The 20,934-nt window shown below is 40.4% G+C and overlaps 1 protein-coding gene across 1 annotated transcript; it reads left to right on the forward strand.

Moving 5' to 3' along the window:
- Positions 1-12: 12 nt before the first annotated feature.
- Positions 13-20,649, forward strand: NSL1 (NSL1 component of MIS12 kinetochore complex). Its single transcript, XM_030557547.1, has 6 exons — positions 13-278; positions 5,471-5,555; positions 10,778-10,908; positions 14,460-14,514; positions 18,184-18,251; positions 18,955-20,649. The coding sequence occupies exons 1-6, from the start codon at positions 45-47 to the stop codon at positions 19,228-19,230; spliced, it is 849 nt and encodes a 282-aa protein (XP_030413407.1). The 5' UTR covers positions 13-44; the 3' UTR covers positions 19,231-20,649.
- The last annotated feature ends 285 nt before the right edge of the window (positions 20,650-20,934 follow it).

Below are 20,934 nucleotides of genomic sequence, written 5' to 3' on the forward strand. Positions count from 1 at the left end.
AGGGCTCGGACGGGTTCCGCTTCCGGCGGTTTGGAAAGCGGGAAATGGCGGCGAATCCGGCCCGGCCCGGAGCGATGGAGGCGGCGGCGAAGGAGCCGGAACCGCCGCCGCTATCGCCATCCCCGGCCCTCCAGGAAACGCGCGTCCGCTGCTGCTCGAAGCGCTGGGTGGGCGAGGTGCTGGGGCTGTGCGCCCCCTACGTGCGGGCGCTGGCCGACGGGCAGCCCGGCGAGCTCGGGGCCGAGAGCCGGGAGCAGGCGCTGCGGGACGCGCTGTGGGTAAGAGCCGCCGCGGGGGTGAACGGGAGCCGCCTGCTTGGGGGGCTGGGACGGCCCCGACCCCTGGCGTAGAGACTGGAGCCCCGCCCCGTCCCGTCCCCTCGGGCAAAGCCAAGCGGCGGGCAGATGCCCCTGGGGAGGCCCAGGCCTCAGCCAGCCCCGAAGGCCACAGTCCCGCAATTAGAGTCCATCTCTGTGCGAGCCGCCTCCGACCTGGGGGACGAGTTGGTGAGAGCAGCCATAGAGTCACAGACATGGAGCCTTGGAAGGGACTCCAGCGACCGCCTAGTCCGGGCCCCTGCGCTGAGGCAGCGCCAGATATACCCTGGCCCATCCCTGACAGGGGTGGGGAGGTTTATAAGAACAGGTTGGGACAAGGATGTGGATTCCACAACCTCCCTTGGAAGCCTGTTGCAGAGTTTAACTACCCTTATAGTTACAAAGTTGTTCCTACCATTTAATCTAAATCTTCCTTGCAGCAGATTACGCCCATTACTTTTTGCTCTGCCTTGAGTGGCCCTGGAGAACAATTGTTTTCAGTCCTCTTTAGAACAGCCCTTGAGGTATTTGAAAACTTAGCAGGTTCTTTCTCAGTCTTCTTTTCTCAGGACTTAAACATAAGGTTTTCTGCAATGTTTTCCCACAGGTCAGGTTTTCTATACCTTTTATCATTTTTATTGCTCTTCTCTGGAGTCTCTCTGGTTTGTGTACATCTTTCCTGAAGTGTGGAGTCCAGAACTGGACACAGTACTCTAGCTGATGCCTCCCCAGTGCCAAGTAGAGCGCTACAATTAACTTCTGTCTCTCAGGAAAGGTATACACAAACCAGAGAGACTCCAGAGTAGCGTGTCTGGTGAAGACGCTCTGCGCTGACAGGAGAGCGCTCTCCTATCAGCATAATTACTCCACCTCTGCAAGAGGTGAAAACTATGTCGGTGGGAGAGTGTCTCCTGCTAACATAGCACCCATATGAACAGTGTTTAGGTTGCTGTAACTTGCATTACTTGTGGTGTCTTTTTCACACCCCTGAGCGACATACATTGGGTTGACTTAAGCGATAGTGTAGACCTACCCTTCCATACAGCACTCCTATTATAATGCACCTCAGAATATTAGCCTTTTTTGCAACTGCTTGACATTGTTGCACGTGTCTTGACTATTTCATCTTGTTGATTTTGGACCAAATCTTAAATTTGTCAACTCCATTTTGAATTCTAATCTAAGAATGATGATACTAGGCACTGCTTCAGTGCTTTGCATCCCTTGATCTCAGCTGCTTTTAAAGACTAGAGGGGGAAATGTCTCTGTGTTTCAGCCTTTGTCTTGTACATTTTAGTGTGCTTTGTATATAGTCAGTGTCACTGTTGTTCTTGTGCAGTCAGGCCCTGATCCTGCCATCCAACCAGCTGTGTGCACACAGACAATTGACTTCTTTGTGGCTCCAAACATGCTTGGGAATATGCCTGTGTGGCTCACATTTCAGGATTGGTCTTGTTTCCCCTATTGCTTCTATGGGTCTTTCATGCAGGGTCAGGAGAAGAACAAATAAAAAAGGAGAATGTGATTGTAAGTCCCTAAAAACTTGTCAGAAGAATACAGGGGAACATCTAGTACCTGAAACTAATTGAACTCACTTTTTTTTTTAAACTCTAGTCTACATTGTTGGTATCCCCTTAAATAGGTTAATGAAACAGAAAAAACATCCAGCTTTTTTTATTTTTGTGGGTTTTCATGTTCTGAAAAATGTCATAGACCAGGGGTTCTCAACCTTTTTCTTTCAGAGACCTCCCTCCCCCAGGCCCTGGAGTTTTTATAGCATGTTGGGGGGAAGAGAGGACTCAAGGCTCTGGGCTGGGGTGGGACCCATGGGCATAGGTGGTGTTTGACTTCTGTTTTGGGGAGGCAAGGGCCGGCAGGGCTTGGGCCAGCTCCGCACAGTGAGGTCCGTGAAGGGAACACCACCCCCACACCCTGACTCACCTCAGCAGACCACCCACCTGTCTGGGTCTGTGTGCAGGTGGCTGCTCCCCAAGCGCTCTGCCGGCCCTGGAGCTGGCTCCCCACCTGGGCAGCTCTGACCAGCTGTGTAAGCAGACAAAGAGGGCTGGGAGCTGAGGAGCAGCCGCAACCCTGGGCACCAGCAGCAGACGGGGAAATGCCACAGCTGCCCACTCCATGACACCACCAGCCAGAAGAGCAGCTTCCCCACACTGCTTGGCTCTGGCTTCCTGCCCAGGATCTGGCCAGAAGGTGGGGCCTGAGGGGAGCTGACAAAAAGGGGGCTGACAAAAAGGGGGCTGAGAGAGCTGCTCCCAGGACTGCCCCACTCTGGGTAAGGCACTACAGTTTCGGGGGGGGGGGGGGAAGGGAAACACACTCGTGCCCCTTCAACTCTGCCCATGGGCTCAGGGCTTCTGCCTGCATCAGGGCTTCAGCCGCGCTGCTCCTGGCCTCAGCGGGGGAGGGGGCAGAGCTTGAGGTTTCAGCTCCCTGCTGCTCTGACTTCAGGTGTGGGGAGAGGAGAGCTCGGGGTTCCAGCCCTGTGCTGCTCCCAGCTTCAGCCCTGTGTGGGGGTGCCCCCTGAGTCAGTGGTGGGGCCCCGCTTCCCTTTTGAAAGGGCTCGTGGACCCCAGTTGACAACCACTGTCATAGACCATAAAGAAGTGTCGAGTACCCAGCTCCACAACAGAAGCAATATTCTCATGTGAATTTGTAATTGTCTCACATGGAAAAGAAAACCTGGCTTCATTGTTGAATTTGTATGGGTTCTGAATGAGCTTCTTCATACTGATCTTCTGTGGCTCATTAATAACACTACATTAAAAGAACATTAAGATAACAAAGTCAAGTGCTCAGAAATTAGGTAATGCTAAATTAAGGTTGCCTGTGCAGCCCATCATGCTTGCTTGGTCTGAGGCTAGCACCTGTTGACCATCTTTCCTCTCTCTGCTTCAGCCCTCTTTGTGTAGACTTCTGCTCAGGCTTAAAAATTGGACCCAAGCCCAGCCAACCTGAACCCAAGAAGGTCAAATAGTTTTCTGACCTGACCCCAACTCTTCCCCTCCATATCCAGGTCAACAGTGTCATCACTTCCCACTTCTGCCTGTGGGGTCAGCACAGCGGTGTGCCCTGCTTCTGCTGTCCACCACTCCCTGCTGTGCAGCAGAACATGAGGGGTTGCAACTCCTCGGCATACTCACTCTGCAGCATATGCTGTGCAGGGATGTGGCAGCAAGAGCAGGACATGCTGCTGCCTATGTACCAGCCCCACTGGCAGGAGGAGAGCCAACCTGGCCTGAGTCCAAAAGGGTCTGTTTTTTTCTTACCCAGCTAGACCCAGACCTGACACTTATTGGGTCCTGTTGTAGGGCTCTAGTCTTGTGTATACACATTATGATACAGTCTATCATACAAACATATACTAATTTTTCTATAGGACCCTATCTCATTCAGTGCATGGGATGGACTATGCTCTGGGAATGAATCAGGTTTGCATAACGAATGACACCTCATCCCCTATTTGTTGCAGAAATTGTAAAGTGTGTAGTGAATGTGGCAGAGGGCTGCAGGAAGAGAAAGGAGAGTCCTGTGAACCCCCTATGTCTGTCACATAGTTCCTACATCATACAGGGCAAGACACTTAAACGAAACTTTTCACAGGTGGGCACTAATTTGTTGCTCCTCATTTTCTGGACACCCAACTTGAGACATCAAGAGTTGGATTTGAAGTAGTATCAAGCACTCAGAACTACCACCGAAATCAGTGGAAGTTCTGTTCTGACCATATGAAGTGCTATAAAAATTAGGTCCTAGGTGTCTCAGTTTGGGCACCCAAAATTAGTTGATCCCTTGGGCTTTAATTTTTGTACCTGAGACTGATAGATGTAAAAAGGGGATGATAATACTGTGTTAAGATGTATGTGAATAGTTAAATTACTATAGTGAGAGCACCATAGAAAAGCTCAAGAGGACATTAATTTATTCTGTATTCAGTGTTTGGATGGTGTGCAGTAAATAAGGTTGGGGGGCACACTTTGAATGATGAAGATTAAAAACAAAAGTATTGAAAAGCTACCCATTTAGTATGCACCATCCATTCTGTGCAGTGAAAGAGATGGGCTCTGTGTAAAGTAGGGGATCCTGTACCTAATGGCTGTATCATAACGCATATGCACAAGTAGGCTGATTTAAGGTTGCACAAGCTGTAATTTGGCTGGATTTGATTGGGTTTTCACAGGAATAGCAAAAGATATGTCCTTGACACCATGGTTACCTACCTACCAATATTCTGTGCCAAAGCTCAACAAAACAGTTGTGGTACTTTTTTTTTAAATGGACAAAGCATATGTTTTTCCCTAACCTTGTTCTTGGAAATGGCTGAGCCATTTTAGCTGAAACATATAAAAAAAATTCAGCCTGAGTCAGACACCTGGAATGAAAATTTTCATTCCAGACAGCTTGTTTGACAAACTTATATGCAACTGAAAAGAGGATCTTGTAATGGGAAGTGTAGGATAACCTATAGACCAGTGGTTCTGAAACTTTTGTACTGGTGACCCCTTTCACATAGCAAGCAACTGAGTATGACCCCCCCCCTTATAAATTAAAAACACTTTTTTATATATTTAACACCATTATAAATGCTGGAGGCAAAGCGGAGTTTGGGGTGGAGGTTGACCGTTTGTGACACCCTATGTATTAATCTCACTACCCCTTGAGGGATCCCGACCCCCAGTTTGAGAACCCCTCCTGTAGACAAAAGTAGCTGCATAGCTTCCTCCTTATCCTCACTAAGTCCAGAAGAGGAGGCCAGCACTTCTCCTTACTCTGCAGCAGCTTCTGCCCCTGCCAGACATGGGGATGGGCTACAGCATGGTCTCATATTTCCTTTCCCATTATCCTTTCCTTCTACTTTCTATTTTTTTCTTGCCAGTCCCCTCTTCCTGGATGTTTGGAACAAATGACCATCCTAAACCAAGAGACCACATTCATATGTTTTAAACTTGTGTTAAGGTACCACATGGGTGTGTGTCACACACACAAAATAACTCAAGGGAACATGGATGGAGTCCTTGCCTGAATGAAAATGCTGAACAAGTTATTTAAATTCAGTTGTCAGCTGTGTTATATTACATTGGTCGGCTAGTAAGCATATTATTTCAAATATTTTGATTGTTCTGAATTTTTTACAGAACTTTGAAACAGCAGTTCAAGAGAATATTACCATTAATGGACACCCGTGGCAGGAAACTTCAGATGAAGCTGAGCTTCAGAATGGTGTGTGTTTGGTTTTTAATAATGTCTTCATTTTAATACGTTAAGTGCTTAGACTAATCAAGCAATTGTTCCTGCTGTTGTTGCTAATATATGTAGTGCTGAAGGAAGAGATCAAACTGAACCCAAGCCTGTGTGTGTTCAGATTAATGAGTTACACCTTTTCAATAAAACCTTTCCCCTAAAACAACCTCCATATATAAATTAAAGGAGGAAGAATAATCCTTGAACATATAAATTCCTATACCCCTGTGACTTGGAAACAAACGGGGTGTGGGAGAGAACTCAGTTTGTTCTGACACTTCAGATTTGTTCGATAATCAGTTATCAAGAGGATGGGTGATTTATAAATAATAGGTAAATGACATTTCAAATTAAAGAAGTTTATATAACCAATGTCCAGGGTAATTATCCTGCAGAAGGGTTTATAACAAAAGGACTAGTGCAATATTTACAAAATTAGATTTAGTTTGAAAAAAGAATAATTTTACATGATCACTTATTATAGTCCCATTCACTTAGTCTTTTTTCTTCTCTTATTCTTACTATTTAAATTGAATAGAACAAATGGAAGGGATATTATTTTTAAAGCTGTAATACGAAATAAATCAGATTTAACAAAAAAATGAAACTAATATTCTTCCTAGTAAACTCTCAGCCTTTTTTTATTTCACAATTTTTTTAAATCAAGGCACCCCAGCCTATGAGTAACTCCCTCACAATGATAGTAAAGAGGAATACAGTAACAGTTAACATATAATAGAGTTCCAATGGCTGCAAAGTAATGAAAGGCCCACCCCTGCAAAACCACCAGCCAAAGATTAATGACAAGTTAAATTCCTTGTGTATCCTAGATGAGCAAAATTAATGCTAGGTAGTACTACTGTAATTTCCTATACTATCTTGATGGTTGTTTGGTGGTATCTCAAGCCAGTTCTTGTAAGAAAAGTATGTTTACATCACAGGGATTGGCATCCTTGAGTATATCCAGAGACACAAGAGTGGATGTAAGGAATAGATGAATCAGAAAAATGTTTATTTTGCAGTGTAACAGTGTTGCACTCACCTCTTGCAAGCACCCCTTGTAGAGTGCAAAAGCCTGCATTCTTTCAGTTTATTGTGGGTCTTCACTGACTCAGCCATCCAGCCAGGTCATACCTATTCTGTCTGTGAGATAAAAGCAACACAAACCCCTTTTGGGGTACATGTTCAACAGGGGCCTCTCTCAGTGCCCTCTCATGTTTCTCAGTTTGTCCCTGCTCCAGAATAGAGCAGTGCCTCACGGCTCCTTCCCTGGAGGCAGTGTGTTCACCCTCTTGGGGCTTCCTGGCTACAGCTCTCCAGCTGGGTCACTATAGTTTAGATCCCCCTCTGTAGTGCCTCATTGTCCAAGCTGCTTCCCCCAGTGGCTGTTGGGAGGGGCGAGAAGGGGCTGTCCACTACTCCGGGCCCCAGCCCAGGGATCCTGTAGATAGCTATGTCTATACAACCGCAGTAAGTCGACCTACGCTATGCAACTCTAGCTAGGTGAATATGTATCTTACATCAAGTTATCACAGGGGGTTGGTGGGAGAAGTTCTCCTGTTGACTTTACCTTACTCTTCTCATTGGGCACAGCGTACGGGGGTCTACTGGAGAGCGATCTGCTGTCCATTTGACGGGTCTTCACTAGACTTGCTAAATCAACCGCCAGTGGATCAATATCAGAGCATGGATCCCGGCCATAGTGTAGTCCTGCCCTAAGTCACGTTGCTGCTCTGATTCTCTTGGCCACTTCCCCACAGCCCTGTGCCATCTTCACCCTTACATCAGGATCTTGTCCTGATGGAGTCCCTGCAATCAGCTCAGGGCTCCTTCTTGCTCTCCCTGGCTTCTTGTAGCACTACCTCATCTGAGGTCCTATAGCTCTATTAGCCAGCCACACACTATCCACACTCCTACAGCTCCAGCAAGGAACTGAACTTTGCTGTGGCCCTGCAGTTCTTCTTATACTGACCTGTTGGACCCTGAGTGGCAGCTTCCCACACAGCCATTCTAGGCAGCTTGGAGGACCTCAATACTGCCCTTTTCTAGGGTGGGATGTGGCAGGATCACAAGGCCTCCAGCAGGGGCCCTCAGGCCCAGTCCACCCTGTCACATGCAGTTACTGCTTTTAATATCTTTTAATTTGTAATAATGGGGATTCTTAGTATTCTCTAGTGTTCACAGAAAATAGTCAGTGTGGTTCGGTTGCATATACCTGTTAGTGAGTGTCAGGTATTCTTCCTCACATGCAACTACTACCTTTGGTTGAGTGAAATTGAAAACACAGGTATGGACTTGAATGTGGAAGAAGAGTTCTCTGAGCTGCTGCTTGGTCTGCAAGCTCTATATACTCTGCAACTGATGACCTAGGCTGAGGAAACACTCCAAGCTATGTTCCAGAATCACTACCTCTTGGCAGAAAGTTTGAATCTGAGAAAATGGATTCTGACTTAAGCCATTGTAAAACGTATTTTTCAAGTTTGCATCATCTTGGGAACTTTCTTTATGGAAGGATATTTTTGTTTCTATTTTAATGTGGATCACTTTTTATTGGAATACATTTTTCTTTATGGAAAACTTTTTCCCTGTCTTAAAAAAAAACAAAAAAGTTTGAATTAAAAAAAATTGTAAAATTCTTACCCACTTTGGATCATCTTGAACTAATGTCAATTTTAATTTCTTATTGGAATATCAGTGGAAACATGGCAGAAGTACTCAAGTCAGCATTTAAGTTTGCAGTTAATACACTTCTAGGAAAAATATTTATTTTAAAATGTAAACTATTGATTTTCATTACAGTAATGCAAAATCTGTTAAAAAAATTATTATTTTATAAGTCTTGTGAATTGTGTATGTGTGTGTGTGTGTGTAAACAACCCAATTATTTTGATGGGAATGCAAGGTTAGAGCACAACATTGGTTGCTCTCAACAAATCAAAACTTCAGGGTCAGATTTAGAGCTATTCCACTTTGTATAAATAGTACATATTTATTGTACCAGACATAAACTGATTATATAGCCAAAGTAGAACAGTTCCAACAGGAAAGCTGGAAAGAGGAATTCCCTCTTGTACCCCAAATAGTCGTCAGCCTGGTGGTCAGGGCACTCGCCTGACGGGGAGGTGTCGGTTATTTTGTGAAAACGTTTGGAAGGACTTGGTTTTGTCCTGGTGCAGAACAGGAAATATTTTGAAATCTCATAAATTTTCATGAATGGGAAAACAGTTTCCTACCCAACTCTATTGTTTTGCTTATTGGCATTTCTTCCGCATCCATTGATGCTGCGCAGATTGACCAGTAGAGGGTGCTGAATATCCATTTTTCCCTGATACTCTAACATCTAAAATGTACTCAGCCTTTGGATCACATGCATTCTAGAATACAGGACTGTAACGGTTACAAAACAGAAGGAAATGGGGTTAGGGTAACTCTAATTTTTATCGTATGTAATGATAGATTATATGACTTTAAATAACATAGACAGCTGGTTAAAGTTTGTTTGAAACCCCAGACAAATCTAATAGTATTTAGTTTTAAAAATTGTCAAGTTTAATTGCAATATTTGGGAAGCTAAGAACTTATTATAGGACACACATACTGCAAACACTACTCACAAAATACTTCTCTCCTTATTTTACAGCCAAAGGAAAAATGGCTTGCATATTTTGTCTGATACTTTTAAAAATTTGCTCTTAGAAAAAAAAATTATATATTACAGAAAGATCAACTCATATGTGTGTGGTGTCTGTATAAATACAGAGGGAAAATATAATTTTTATATTTTTAATTGCATAGCTCAGTGTCAGGATTACCACTCTTCATTCCCTCAGAAAATGTAGTTGTTTTTTTTTATGTAGTGAAGAATAGCAGCCATTACTGCTGGAAGAAGAGCATTGTCTCAAAATAGCCAGTGTGTATTCTAAGTCATAGTATAGTTACGGCACACCTTGTATTAATTCTCAAGGAGTGCAAAGTTTGTCTGAAGTCTAGCATGTATCTCCAGGCTGAATCCATGTCTGAAAATTCTGCCACAAATATCAAAGTAATGGGGTTTAGTAGATCTGACACAATACTTGTCAAGCTTGAGGGCCTGATTCAGTGCCCAGTGAAGTCCATGGGAGTTTTTCCATTTGATTTAATGGGCTTTGGATCAGTAGTCACTTCTAATGGCTAGTTTGCTCCAACATATACTATCTTTGCTGAAGAGAGCTGATGAAAACTAGCCTCTTAGGACTTTTCCACTCACAGAAGTTATACCGTTAACTATACTAGTATAGTTATAGCAGAACAGTCCCCCTAGGTAGATACAATTATAGTGGTACAAAGGAGCTTATATTAAGCGAACTTACTCACAAAAGGGAATAACTAGGGGTTGCCTTGCTATAACTACTTCCGAATAAAATCCCAGCCTTGACTGAAATAGTTATATTAGTATAAAACTAAAATGTGTAGCCCATCTCTTAAAAACAACCAATGCTTTCATAAATCTGAAGCTGCTCAGAAGGATTCAAGGAATCCAGGAAATTAGTATCGTGTGAGATCTCGTCTATATACAGTTATAATATTAAGCTGACTTTCAGTGTTGGAGTTCTAGAAAGCAGTTACTTTTGGACAGTGCCATGTCATGTCTGTCTGTGAATCAATCTCTTATTTAGTGAAGAATAGCAATATTCAGTGTGGAATCTGAGCACTTACTACGTGTACTCTTAGCAGCTTTACACTTTAGTATGGCCTCACTGTATTGTGTACATTTATGAGGGGATGGGGCATCCTTCATGTAGGCTCACTTTACATGATTTAGACTGATGGATGCTCATTTCTCCAAAAAACAGGAAACACAAACCTGACCCCACCCTCTCTCTCTCCAGCTAACTAAATTTACTTCGATTGTAAGCAGTTTGGGATAGAGAGAGAGATCATCTTTTCATTTTACATGTGTACAGTGCCTAGTGCAGTGGGGCCTGATCCTTGATTGGGTTCTCTAAGCACTGTTCCGTACAAATAACACCAGCTACCCTGAAACAGGGGGTAAGGAGACTAATTGTCATGAGAAATGTCAATGCCTGCTGTTAAGGGGGAAGGACTGACCAAAATTTTGCTTTATTTTTTCTTTAGTTTCCTGTAATAATTTTAGTATTTTTTAAAGACACTCTTAAAATAACTGTGTGTACCATGTCACCTTGTTTTTCTTCTGAATTTAGGTTCTGACATCAAAATCCTCGAGGATCAGTTTGATGAACTTATAGTAGAGACAGCTACAAAGCGTAAGCAGTGTCCCAGAAAGATATTAGTACATGTAATCAAAACCATGAAAGCAGAGCAAGAAATGTTGGTAAGTATCTTTATTTAGCACTTTGTAAAGATGAAGTAGTAATAAGACTTTATCACACTCTATTATTAAATCTTTGTTGAGATGTGCGACAAGACTGTTCGATTTTATTTATTTATTTATTTATTTGCAATAGTTAATGTACTTTCAGGTTACAAAGTGAATGTTAATTATGATTGACAGTAGTTCTAAAGTAATTTCCCCAGAGACCTCTTCTCTTGCTTTTGTTACTGATGGTCCTTTCAGATTTTGCAGTAATACTAATTAGATTATTCTGTTCTACCTAAATTGTTCAGCAAAAATTACAAAGTTGTTAAAATGTGGCATCACTATACATCACTTTCAGTCACTTTTGAGCAATAGTTTTTTATATTTTCCTCATCTTTGGCTGTAAGGAGTCCTCATGAGTAGCACAAATCCCAATACCACCCCTGTCTCAATATATCTCTCTCAAGGCAGTGGCTTCATATAATAGCCCATAACAGTGAAGTTCCAGGGCTTCCTTACACTTTTTTCTCCAAAAAACACTCCTGAAGAACAGCTATACCTGCTCTGCCCAAGTGTGTCAATCTCCCTACATCTGCCAAAGGAAGGCTGCCTCCTCAAGCCATTAAAAATGCTTGATCAGTGTAAGTTGTATACTTCCCTCAGTTGGGACAGTTGCCTTCTGTATTTCCAGACTTGCTAACAAATTGTGTGAGCCACAAGAATTTTGTTCCAATAGTGACTAATGACAGAAAGAAGTGACTCTCTTATCCTGGTCTGCTCACAAATTTGAGAGGTGACTTGTAGTGGAGAAAATATTTTATGGGTCAGACTTGAATATAAATGTTACTCACCTTTCCCTTGTATTATAAAAACTAAAAACATTTTCTAACTGTTGAAGATGTTGGTATTGAAATAAGTTTCTTTCCTGGAAAGGGCAAATATAGTGCCCACCTACAAAAAGGGAAATAAAAACAACCCAGGAAGCTACAGACCAGTTTCACTTCTGTGCCAGGTAAGATAATGGAGCATGTAATTAAGGAAATCATCTGCAAACACTTGGAAGGTGGTAAGGTGATAGGGAATAGCCAGCATGGATTTGTAAAGAAAAAATCATGTCAAACCAATCTGATAGCTTTCTTTGATAAGATAACAAGTCTTGTGGATAAGGGAGAAGGAGTGGATGTGGTATACCTAGACTTTAGTAAGGCATTTGATATTAGGCAAATACAACTTAGATGGGGCTGTGTCATGGTATAAATCCCCACTCTGAACCTTAGCGTCCAAAAGATGGGGTACCAGCATGAATCCCCCTAAGCTTAATTACCAGCTTAGATCTTGTAGTGCTGCCACCAACCAGGGCTTGCAGTGCCTGGTACACTCTGGTCCCCCCAAAACCTTCTCAGAGGACCCCAAGACCCAGACCTCCTGGATCTTACACAAGGAAAGTAAACCCTTTCCCCTACCATTGCCTCTCCCAAGCTTTCCCTCCCTGGGTTACCCTGGAAGATCCCTGTGGTTCAAACTCCTTGAATCTAAAAGCAGAGAGGAGTGCACCTTGCCCCCTCCTCTTTCCCCCTCCCCAAGAGGTAATACAGATTCAAGCTCCGTGAATCTAAAACAGAGGGATTCCACCTTCCCCCCCTCCCTTTTCTCTCCCTGTCTCCCACCAATTCCCTGGTGAGTACAGACTCAATTCCCTTGAGCCTCAACAAGGGGAAAAAAATCAATCAGGTCTTAAAAAGAAAGACTTTTAATAAAAAAAAAAAAAAAATGATTTCTGTAATTTAGATGGTAAATGTTACAGGGTCTTTCACCTTATAGACACTAGAGAGGAGCCTTCCCCCCAGCACAAATACACATTAAAATCATTCCAGCAAAATACACATTTGCAAATAAAGAAAACAATCAAAAAAGACTAAACTGCTTTGTACTTGTACTCACTATTTGAACAGAAAATTAGAGAGCCTGTAGGTACATCTGGTTACTCTCAGAACCCAGAGAGAACAACGGACAAACAAACAATACAAAACAAAGACTTCCCTTCACCGAGATTTGAAAGTATTTTGTTTTTTGATTGGTCCTCTGGTCAGGTGGTCCAGGTTCACTGCTTGTAACCCTTTACAGGTAAAAGAGACATTAACTTAACTATCTGTTTCTGACTGGCTACTATAAGGTGGGTGCATAACTGGCTGGATAACCATACTCAGAGAGTAGTTATTAATGGTTCCCAATCCTGCTGGAAAGGTATAACAAGTGGGGTACTGTATGGGTCTGTTTTGGGACTGGCTCTGTTCAATATCTTCAACAACGACTTAGATATTGGCATAGAAAGAACGCTTATTAAGTTTGCAGATGATACCAAACTGGGAGGGATTGCAACTGCTTTGGAGGATAGGGTCATAATTCAAAATGATCTGGACAAATTGGAGAAATGGTCTGAGGTAAACAGGATGAAGTTTAATAAAGACAAATGCAAAGTGCTCACTTAGGAAGTAACACTCAGTTTCACACATACAGAATGGGAAGAAACTGTCTAGGAAGGCATACGGCAGAAACGGATCTAGGGGTTATAGTGGACCACAAGCTAAATATGAGTCAGCAGTGTGATACTGTAGCCAAAAAAGCAAACATGATTCTGGGATGCATTAACAAGTGTGTTGTAAACAAGACATGAGAAGTCATTCTTCTGCTCTACTCTATGCTAATTGGGCCTCAACTGGAGTATTGTGTCCAGTTCTGGGCATCACATTTCAAGAAAGATGTGGAGAAATTGGAGAGGGTCCAGAGAAGAGCAACAAGAATGGTTAAAGGTCTTGAGAACATGACCTATGAAGGAAGGCTTAAAGAATTGGGTTTGTTTAGTTTGGAAAAGAGAGGACTGAGAGGGGACGTGATAGCAGTTTTCAGGTATCTAAAGGGCGTCATAAGGAGGAAGGAGAAAAGTTGTTCATCTTAGCCTCTAAGGATAGAACAAGAAGCAATGGGCTTAAACTGCAGCAAGGGAGGTTTAGGTTGGACATTAGGAAAAAGTTCCTAACTGTCAGTGTGGTTAAACACTGGAATAAATTGCCTAGGGAGGTTGTAGAATCTCCATCTCTGGAGATATTTAAGAGTAGGTTAGATAAATGTCTATCAAGGATGGTCTAGACAGTATTTGGTCCTGCCATGAGGGCAGGGAACTGGACTCAATGACCTCTTGAGGTCCCTTCCAGTCCTAGTGTCTATGAATCTATGTAGCAGATGGCAATGCTTCTCCCAAAATATCTAGATTTTAGCTAAAAATCTTGCTTTCCTCTGGACTAACAACTGAGTTTAGAGTTTTGGAAAATAAAGCTTAATATGGTATCTATATACATTTAAACAAGAAATGGACTGACAGAGCTAATTAGGTCACTCTTTCTAGACGTTGTCTGTATTGGATGTAGAGCACTAATCCCACTAACCATTTTTATTACAGTGGTAACCCATTGTGCTAGGTACTGTGAAAAACATAGATTAGGACACTACTTAAACCAAGGAAGTATTTCAGAGTGAAAAATATTTTGAATTTATTTTTGTATATGCAGAAGCTCTACCAGCCTGTTGTAAAGCAAAAAGAGATAAAGCCTGAGCCCTCTCAAGGTAAGTGTTTTGTTTGTCATGACAATGCAAATGTATAGAGATAACATTACCTAACGGAATCACTGAACGCAAATTTTTAAAGAAATGCCAATAAAATTGTTCTCTTCCAAGTGTGACTTTCAGACAAAGATTTTTAACCTGTTCATTCTGTTGGCATAGTTATACAAGTGAGAACTGGGTTATTTGAATACACTTCTATTCTGGATATAACTGTGCAGACATAGAACCTTGAGGTAGCTGGGCATACTGTTACATTGCTTTATTTGCACACATCTAGTTCTCTTGTCCTGAAACCTTCATGTTATTACAGGCTGTGCTTCAGGGCAAAAATCGGCCACTAACAAATGATAGGGGGTTGGCAAATATTTCCTGTGGATCAGGTTATCCAATAACTGTCTGTGGCAGAGTTTCTTGAATCTTGCTCTGTCCACTGTTGTAGACAAGATAACAAACTCAATGAATCACTGGCTTCATCCATTTATGGCAATTCCTGTGTTCCTAATCATGTTTTATGAGAATACCACTTGATTCTCAACATCAGTCAGTAGGCAAGCAATTGCTAAGAACTGGCTGACCTGATAAAGAAGCATAAAGTACACATTTTTGGACATGCTTTATCATTCAGTATGGAGTGGCACAGTTTATTATAATTTATAAGAAAATCAGCACTCATGTCACCTTTTAAAGTACATCATCAATGGGACACACATGATATATAAATTGCAACTGTTAAAGCAGAAACTATTTAATCAGTGTGCTAAGTTTACTAGGTGCTTTGTAAACAGGACACTGTCTCTGTCCTAAGGATCTTACAGTTAAGAACAAATAAAACATTAAGGGCTTGAGTAGGATGCAGTCTTTCAAAGCTTGTCTTTACAAGATGCATTATCTTCACTACCCTATTTTAAAAGGGTGTTGGTTTATTTCTAGCATTTTTAATGTAGTAAATTCATACCCTGTGGTTTCAAGGTCCTCGGTGTACGTTGGCGGCGCAATGTCATTCACACAATATAAAAATATTTAAACAAATAGAAACATTAAATAGAACTGAGGTGAAGTTTTGATAGAAGCTTTCAATTCTCAAATTGCTGATCTGACTTTACTTTAGGCAATGTTTCCTTTCTGTAACTGAGAGTAAACTGCTCTGAGGAATGCCAGCTTTTGTAGCTAAGGTGCCGGCAGGAGCTGTAAAGAACCTCACTTGATAGTTGAGGGTTTTTTTCAGTGATGGGGTTAGTGTCCACATCTGCAGGTTTAAGCATAGATTAACTTTTGGAACATAGTCTTTATTTTGTTGCTTTTTTTAAACAAAACAACATCAAGTTATTAACAAAAAGCATATAATTTGTGCTGAATTTTAGTATTTGCATAGTCTCTGGGAAGTTAATGCATTCCAGTTTAATAAGTGCAGTGGCCAGAAACCAAAAATGTTTAGATTACTCAATACCTTTCATATCCTTTTTTCATTTCCCTATGTTTTGGAAAGCCTAGACCAGTGAGGAATATAATGCTCTCCATGTAAACCTAAACTTTAACCGATAGTGACGTTAAATGTACTCAATGTGCCATTGTTTCTGATTACCTAGTGGGGTCTCAAGTAACTGCTTTTGTCTTCTCCCTCACAATTTGAGGGAGTCCTTACTTTACTCAGCCTTCCATCACTTTGTATCCTGTCATCAAAACTTCCTATCGCAGATATACTGTCCTTTTGGATGAGTGTCCATTCATAGTCCACCGCTCTTTCTTTAGTTAGAGGGATTGCTGTGCAAATATTTTTCCTCCCAAGGTCTGAATAATCCTGCCTTTTTAACATGCTTTGCCATTCCTGAATTATGCTGCCTAACACCTGGATAGGAAATCAGATTAGGTCTCTACTAGTAAAACCCTTCCCAGGACAGAGTGCTCATTTTCCTGCTATAGGAGACAAGTGCAGGATTGCTTTTGGTAGACTGTTTGATGAGAAGCATAATAGGTCTATTATTTTAACTTGCAAACTATTCCCAATTTTCCTACTCATCAAAGTGATCACAAGAACTAATTTTGCATAGAGACTCTCATCCTGTTATTGCCACAGTACAGTAAAATGAAAGTATTTCCTTCATTCTGCATCTACTGCGCAATGTAATTTCTTCCAAACTTCTCTCTCCTTTCCAAATTGATCTAATAGAACATCTTCCCATTTTGTTTATAGTGAGTTCTTAATTTTTCTGGAGTAACACTTATCACTCCAGTTTTGCTGAGTGGGAAAGGTTAACTGTAACTCTGAATGCTGAGGGCAGCAAGTCCAGTTGTATATCAACAACAAAACCTTCCCTCAAACCTGCTGCTTTTGTTTAACTTTCCATTAATGTCCTCTTCACATTTGTCTTCTGCCCTATCTTATTGTCTTATATAATGAAATCTTTCAAGCTTCATAAACAAGTCTTGAGGTTTTGTTTGTTGTAACTGTCTTCCCTCCTTCACCATCTAGTTGTTGTTGTTTCCTGTGTTTATTTAACTTAGGTTGAAGACCTTTGGGATAAGGATCTTGTATCTTGCTTTTCCTGTCTGCACCTTGATAAGGCCTCTAGGCAACATAAATGACTAGGAATAATAATGGCAACATATAAAACTTAGCACAGAGATTCGTAATTTTAGGGGTGGAAGTTGGTAAATTACCATCCACATCCAGGTTTTTAGAGAGTAAGGCCTATGCTATAGGTGAGTTTAAAGACATTTGTGCAAGTTCATGCTGTATTTTCAGTTAGTAGGTCTAACTTTATACAAGTTGCTTACAAGTATTGTGCTGCATGTATGGTAAACAGCAGCCTATCTATACTGGTGAATAAGAAACAATAGAAAGTGCCTCTGGACTTTGTGTTTTCATGGAGCACATTTGCTTACACATGTTTGTCAAGAAATCCTAAGATGCATACCATTACTTAGCCTTCTCTGGTCTTTTAAAAAATATTTAGGAGGCTTCAGTCAAGGAGACTTTGAGAACATGGGGTGTGTTGGTTATTTCTCATAAAGTAGCATAAAAAGTGAACAGATAGGAGTAATAAGTATAAAGAGCAATAAATAGAAAAATATTTCTCATTTTGTATGCTCATATTCAAAGACCCTAGAACCAGAGCCCTTAAAATCTTCAGTTCAGTTCAAAATTAGTTCAATTACAACATCTGCAAATGTATATAAATAACAGCTCATGGGATTGTGGGAAGATTACTTGTAAACATTTGTTGTATATTTTTCCTAAGTGAATAAAGCTGTGACTGGCTTGTGGCAACCCTTTGAATGTGGAAACAATATTCTTCTATAAACGCTAAATGAGAAAAATGGGTTGTATAATATGACATGAGGCAGTACTGGCTTGATATATTGCCCCAGTCTTTAAGTGACAGGAAACCTGAGGGCTGCTTATTTTTTTCCCACTACTGGATAGTATCAAACTATTATTAATGGGAATCACTCAGTTTACAAATCAGTGTATTCTTTTAGTTTCCTGTTGCATAAAATACTGAATCACAAAATGCCTTAAATATCGATTTTGTTGCTTTCTAATCATTTTTAGGGGTATTTTTAGTTGATAATATTCTCCTGCTCTTTATTTTAAAAGAAAAAGTGTTTTTTGATCACTTCATAATTCTGGGGGAATCTAAAATTTTTGATGTTTGTGTTTCTTTGCAGCTTCTCACATGGCAAATCTTAGGCAGGTAACAGAGGTCACATCCAAGCAGATTAGTGAAGCAATGAAGGTAAGATTTCTGTGTGCCTGTTGGGAGGAAATCTTTCATTGTGATTTTTGTCACATAACATTTAACACATTTTCCATCAATGCTGTAAAACAGCCGTATGAAGCAAATATTCTAACTAGCCAATATATCCTTTTTGTACAAAAATTTGCCACCTCTATTTGTAAAATTACTGATTCTGCATCTTTATCAGACATAATTGCAGTAGAACCCTTGCTTTGGACTAAGTTTTCTTTAAGATTCACAGTGAAAGACCTGTAAAGGATTTTTGTAATTTGGAATATCCGCAGTGTTGTAAAGATTTCTGTACGTGCAGTGTTTGGAAGATTAAACCGTCATATTAGAAGAATGGTACTGCCTCTATATACTAAATGGCATTTTATCACTTTGGTAAGAAATTTGAAATGAGCTGTAATATTTCCACCATATTTATTCTTGATAAACTGTTCATATGTTCTTCTGCTTAGTCTTTAAACTTGCACTGAAATTTCTTTACATGAGCTGCTAATGCAGACTCTTGATACTATTGGTCTATGAGTTAGTATTGGTAACTCAGAACTATAATTCCAAAAGATTGTGTTAGGTGGGGGTTTTATGGATGTCAAATTCTAGTTAACATGTCTTTTCTACTCATAATTAATATTGATAATGTTAGTTTAGTTATGTAACTTGGGATTGGAGATGCTCTGTTTTTTTTTCTTTGTAGTCCCTACCAGCATTGATAGAAAGAGCAGAGGGATTTTCCCAAGCGTTAGCTTTGCAGCCCATCTTAGAACTATGCAAGCTTCGCCAAGAAGTCTTTGCTGGCTGTGAGGCTAAGGAAGAAAATAAAATCCAAAGCTTTCTAACGCAAGTGGAAGTCACACCAGCAGAGACTGCTGCTAGTAAAAATTCTAATGCTATCCTGAAAAGAAAGAGAACCACAGATTCACCACAGATGAAATACTACCCGCTGCGACGAAGAATTACGTTGAATACATGAAAGTTTTTCTTACGCTTACTTTCAAGCTTGAAAATCTACTCTCCCCATTTCCACAGTATAGTTTAACTGTGTTCTTTCTGACAGTGAATTACAGGTTTTTTAAAAAGAGAATTTAGTGGCTGTGTAGCCTTTAATGTTTTTATATTTTTTCTCTTTACTGTTACAGCCTAGTCATGTGAAAGTATGTGCATTAGCAGTGATCATCAGAGTGCACATATATCCCAACAAATTTTTCTCTGTCCTTCAAAATAGTAAACTCTATAGATTAGCCTATAATTCTTTCTATATTCTTTTATTGTAGGGATAAACTCTGGTTTTGATCCTTCAGTTGCTTGCACAAGTGCACAACTTTATGCATGTGAGTAGATCTGTTGTGTTCAATTGGATTTTTCATGCATAAAGCATGTGTATAAAAGGATTGGAGGATGAACCTATCATATTGCTCCCTTAAATATAGCTAGCTGGATAGCTGTTGGTTTCTTTAATTGTTGAGGAAAAGTAATTTTAAAACACGTCAGTCTCTATATAGCAGATATAGTTTTCATTTATGAAATTTGTGTGCAATTGCAAAACTGGCCTTTTTTAGTACCATTATTTTTATTCTAAATTTGGGTGGATTTGGCTTATTTTTTTTATAGTCCATGTTTTTATGTAAATATGGAATTTTAATAAAATGTTTATATATTTACCTGTAGTATAGTTTTTGAACAAAACCAGGCTTTTTCAGGCTTGTAATCTATAACATATCAGCATTTTCTTGTCATCCTAACTACAAGTATCTAAGTGCAACCACTTTGGCAACCCTAGAGGACACTTCTCCATGTTAGAGGATCTCCAGGCAATGTTGTATGTGTATATATATCTGTAAGTAAAATATTTTTGACTAGACTTTTAAATCAATATAGAGTAAAATTAATTTAATATCAAGCTGAACTATCCAACATCTGAGTTTCTTCATATTATAACCGAATAACTAGAAGATTGCAAAATATTAAATTGAGCAGCTTGCCTCAATAATTTATATTTCAAATGTTTCAGAAGTCAAAGCTATTAATATATCTTTTTTCCTGGCTTCTGATTACATACACTTGCAATATAAACTTATCTCTATAACATGTGAACTGCTTTCTCATACTGAATAACTTTAATTACTCTTTATTGGAGAATTTCACAGATCAAAAAGACTCAGTAAGAGGGAAAGAATAGGTCCCACTTAAACCTTTCAGAGACTGAAAATCTTTAAGAAAAATGTGTGGCAAATTTTAGTTTAAAATATTGTGACTAATAAATATAAACTAGTACAGAGTGAGAATATGTATGTTGAATATTTGTACATAAATATTGTTTTATGACTTGTATATTTGTAAATAGACATTTGTGCTGTTATACAAAGCAAATAAAAATAATTAAAAAATACTATATGAAATCTCAATTTAGTTTATTTACCACTTCAAGAGTAACTATCTAATCTGGGAATATGTAGTGACTCTAGTGGGTTACCTTTGGAAACCACTTTCAGATGTTCTCTTGGGTACTAGTAGGGTGACCAGATAGCAAGTATGAAAAAGTGGGACATGGGTGCAGGGGGTAAAATAGGATCCTAAGACACAGTCCCTAACGTCAGGACAGTCCCAATAATACCCTAGGTACTGGTCCCATTCTGGTTCTTATGTGTCCTCTCCAAACCACTGCATAACTCAGTAT

Source organism: Gopherus evgoodei, chromosome 3 (genome assembly GCF_007399415.2).
Source record: "Gopherus evgoodei ecotype Sinaloan lineage chromosome 3, rGopEvg1_v1.p, whole genome shotgun sequence".
In the NCBI taxonomy this organism is placed as follows: Eukaryota; Metazoa; Chordata; order Testudines; family Testudinidae; genus Gopherus; species Gopherus evgoodei.

Coding starts and splice junctions, on each gene's coding strand:
- NSL1 (XM_030557547.1), top strand. CDS start 45: ATGGCGGCGAATCCGGCCCGGCCCGGAGCGATGGAGGCGGCGGCGAAG. Junction 5,556..10,777: donor TGAAGCTGAGCTTCAGAATG/GTGTGTGTTTGG, acceptor TTCTGAATTTAG/GTTCTGACATCAAAATCCTC. Junction 18,252..18,954: donor AGATTAGTGAAGCAATGAAG/GTAAGATTTCTG, acceptor TTTTCTTTGTAG/TCCCTACCAGCATTGATAGA.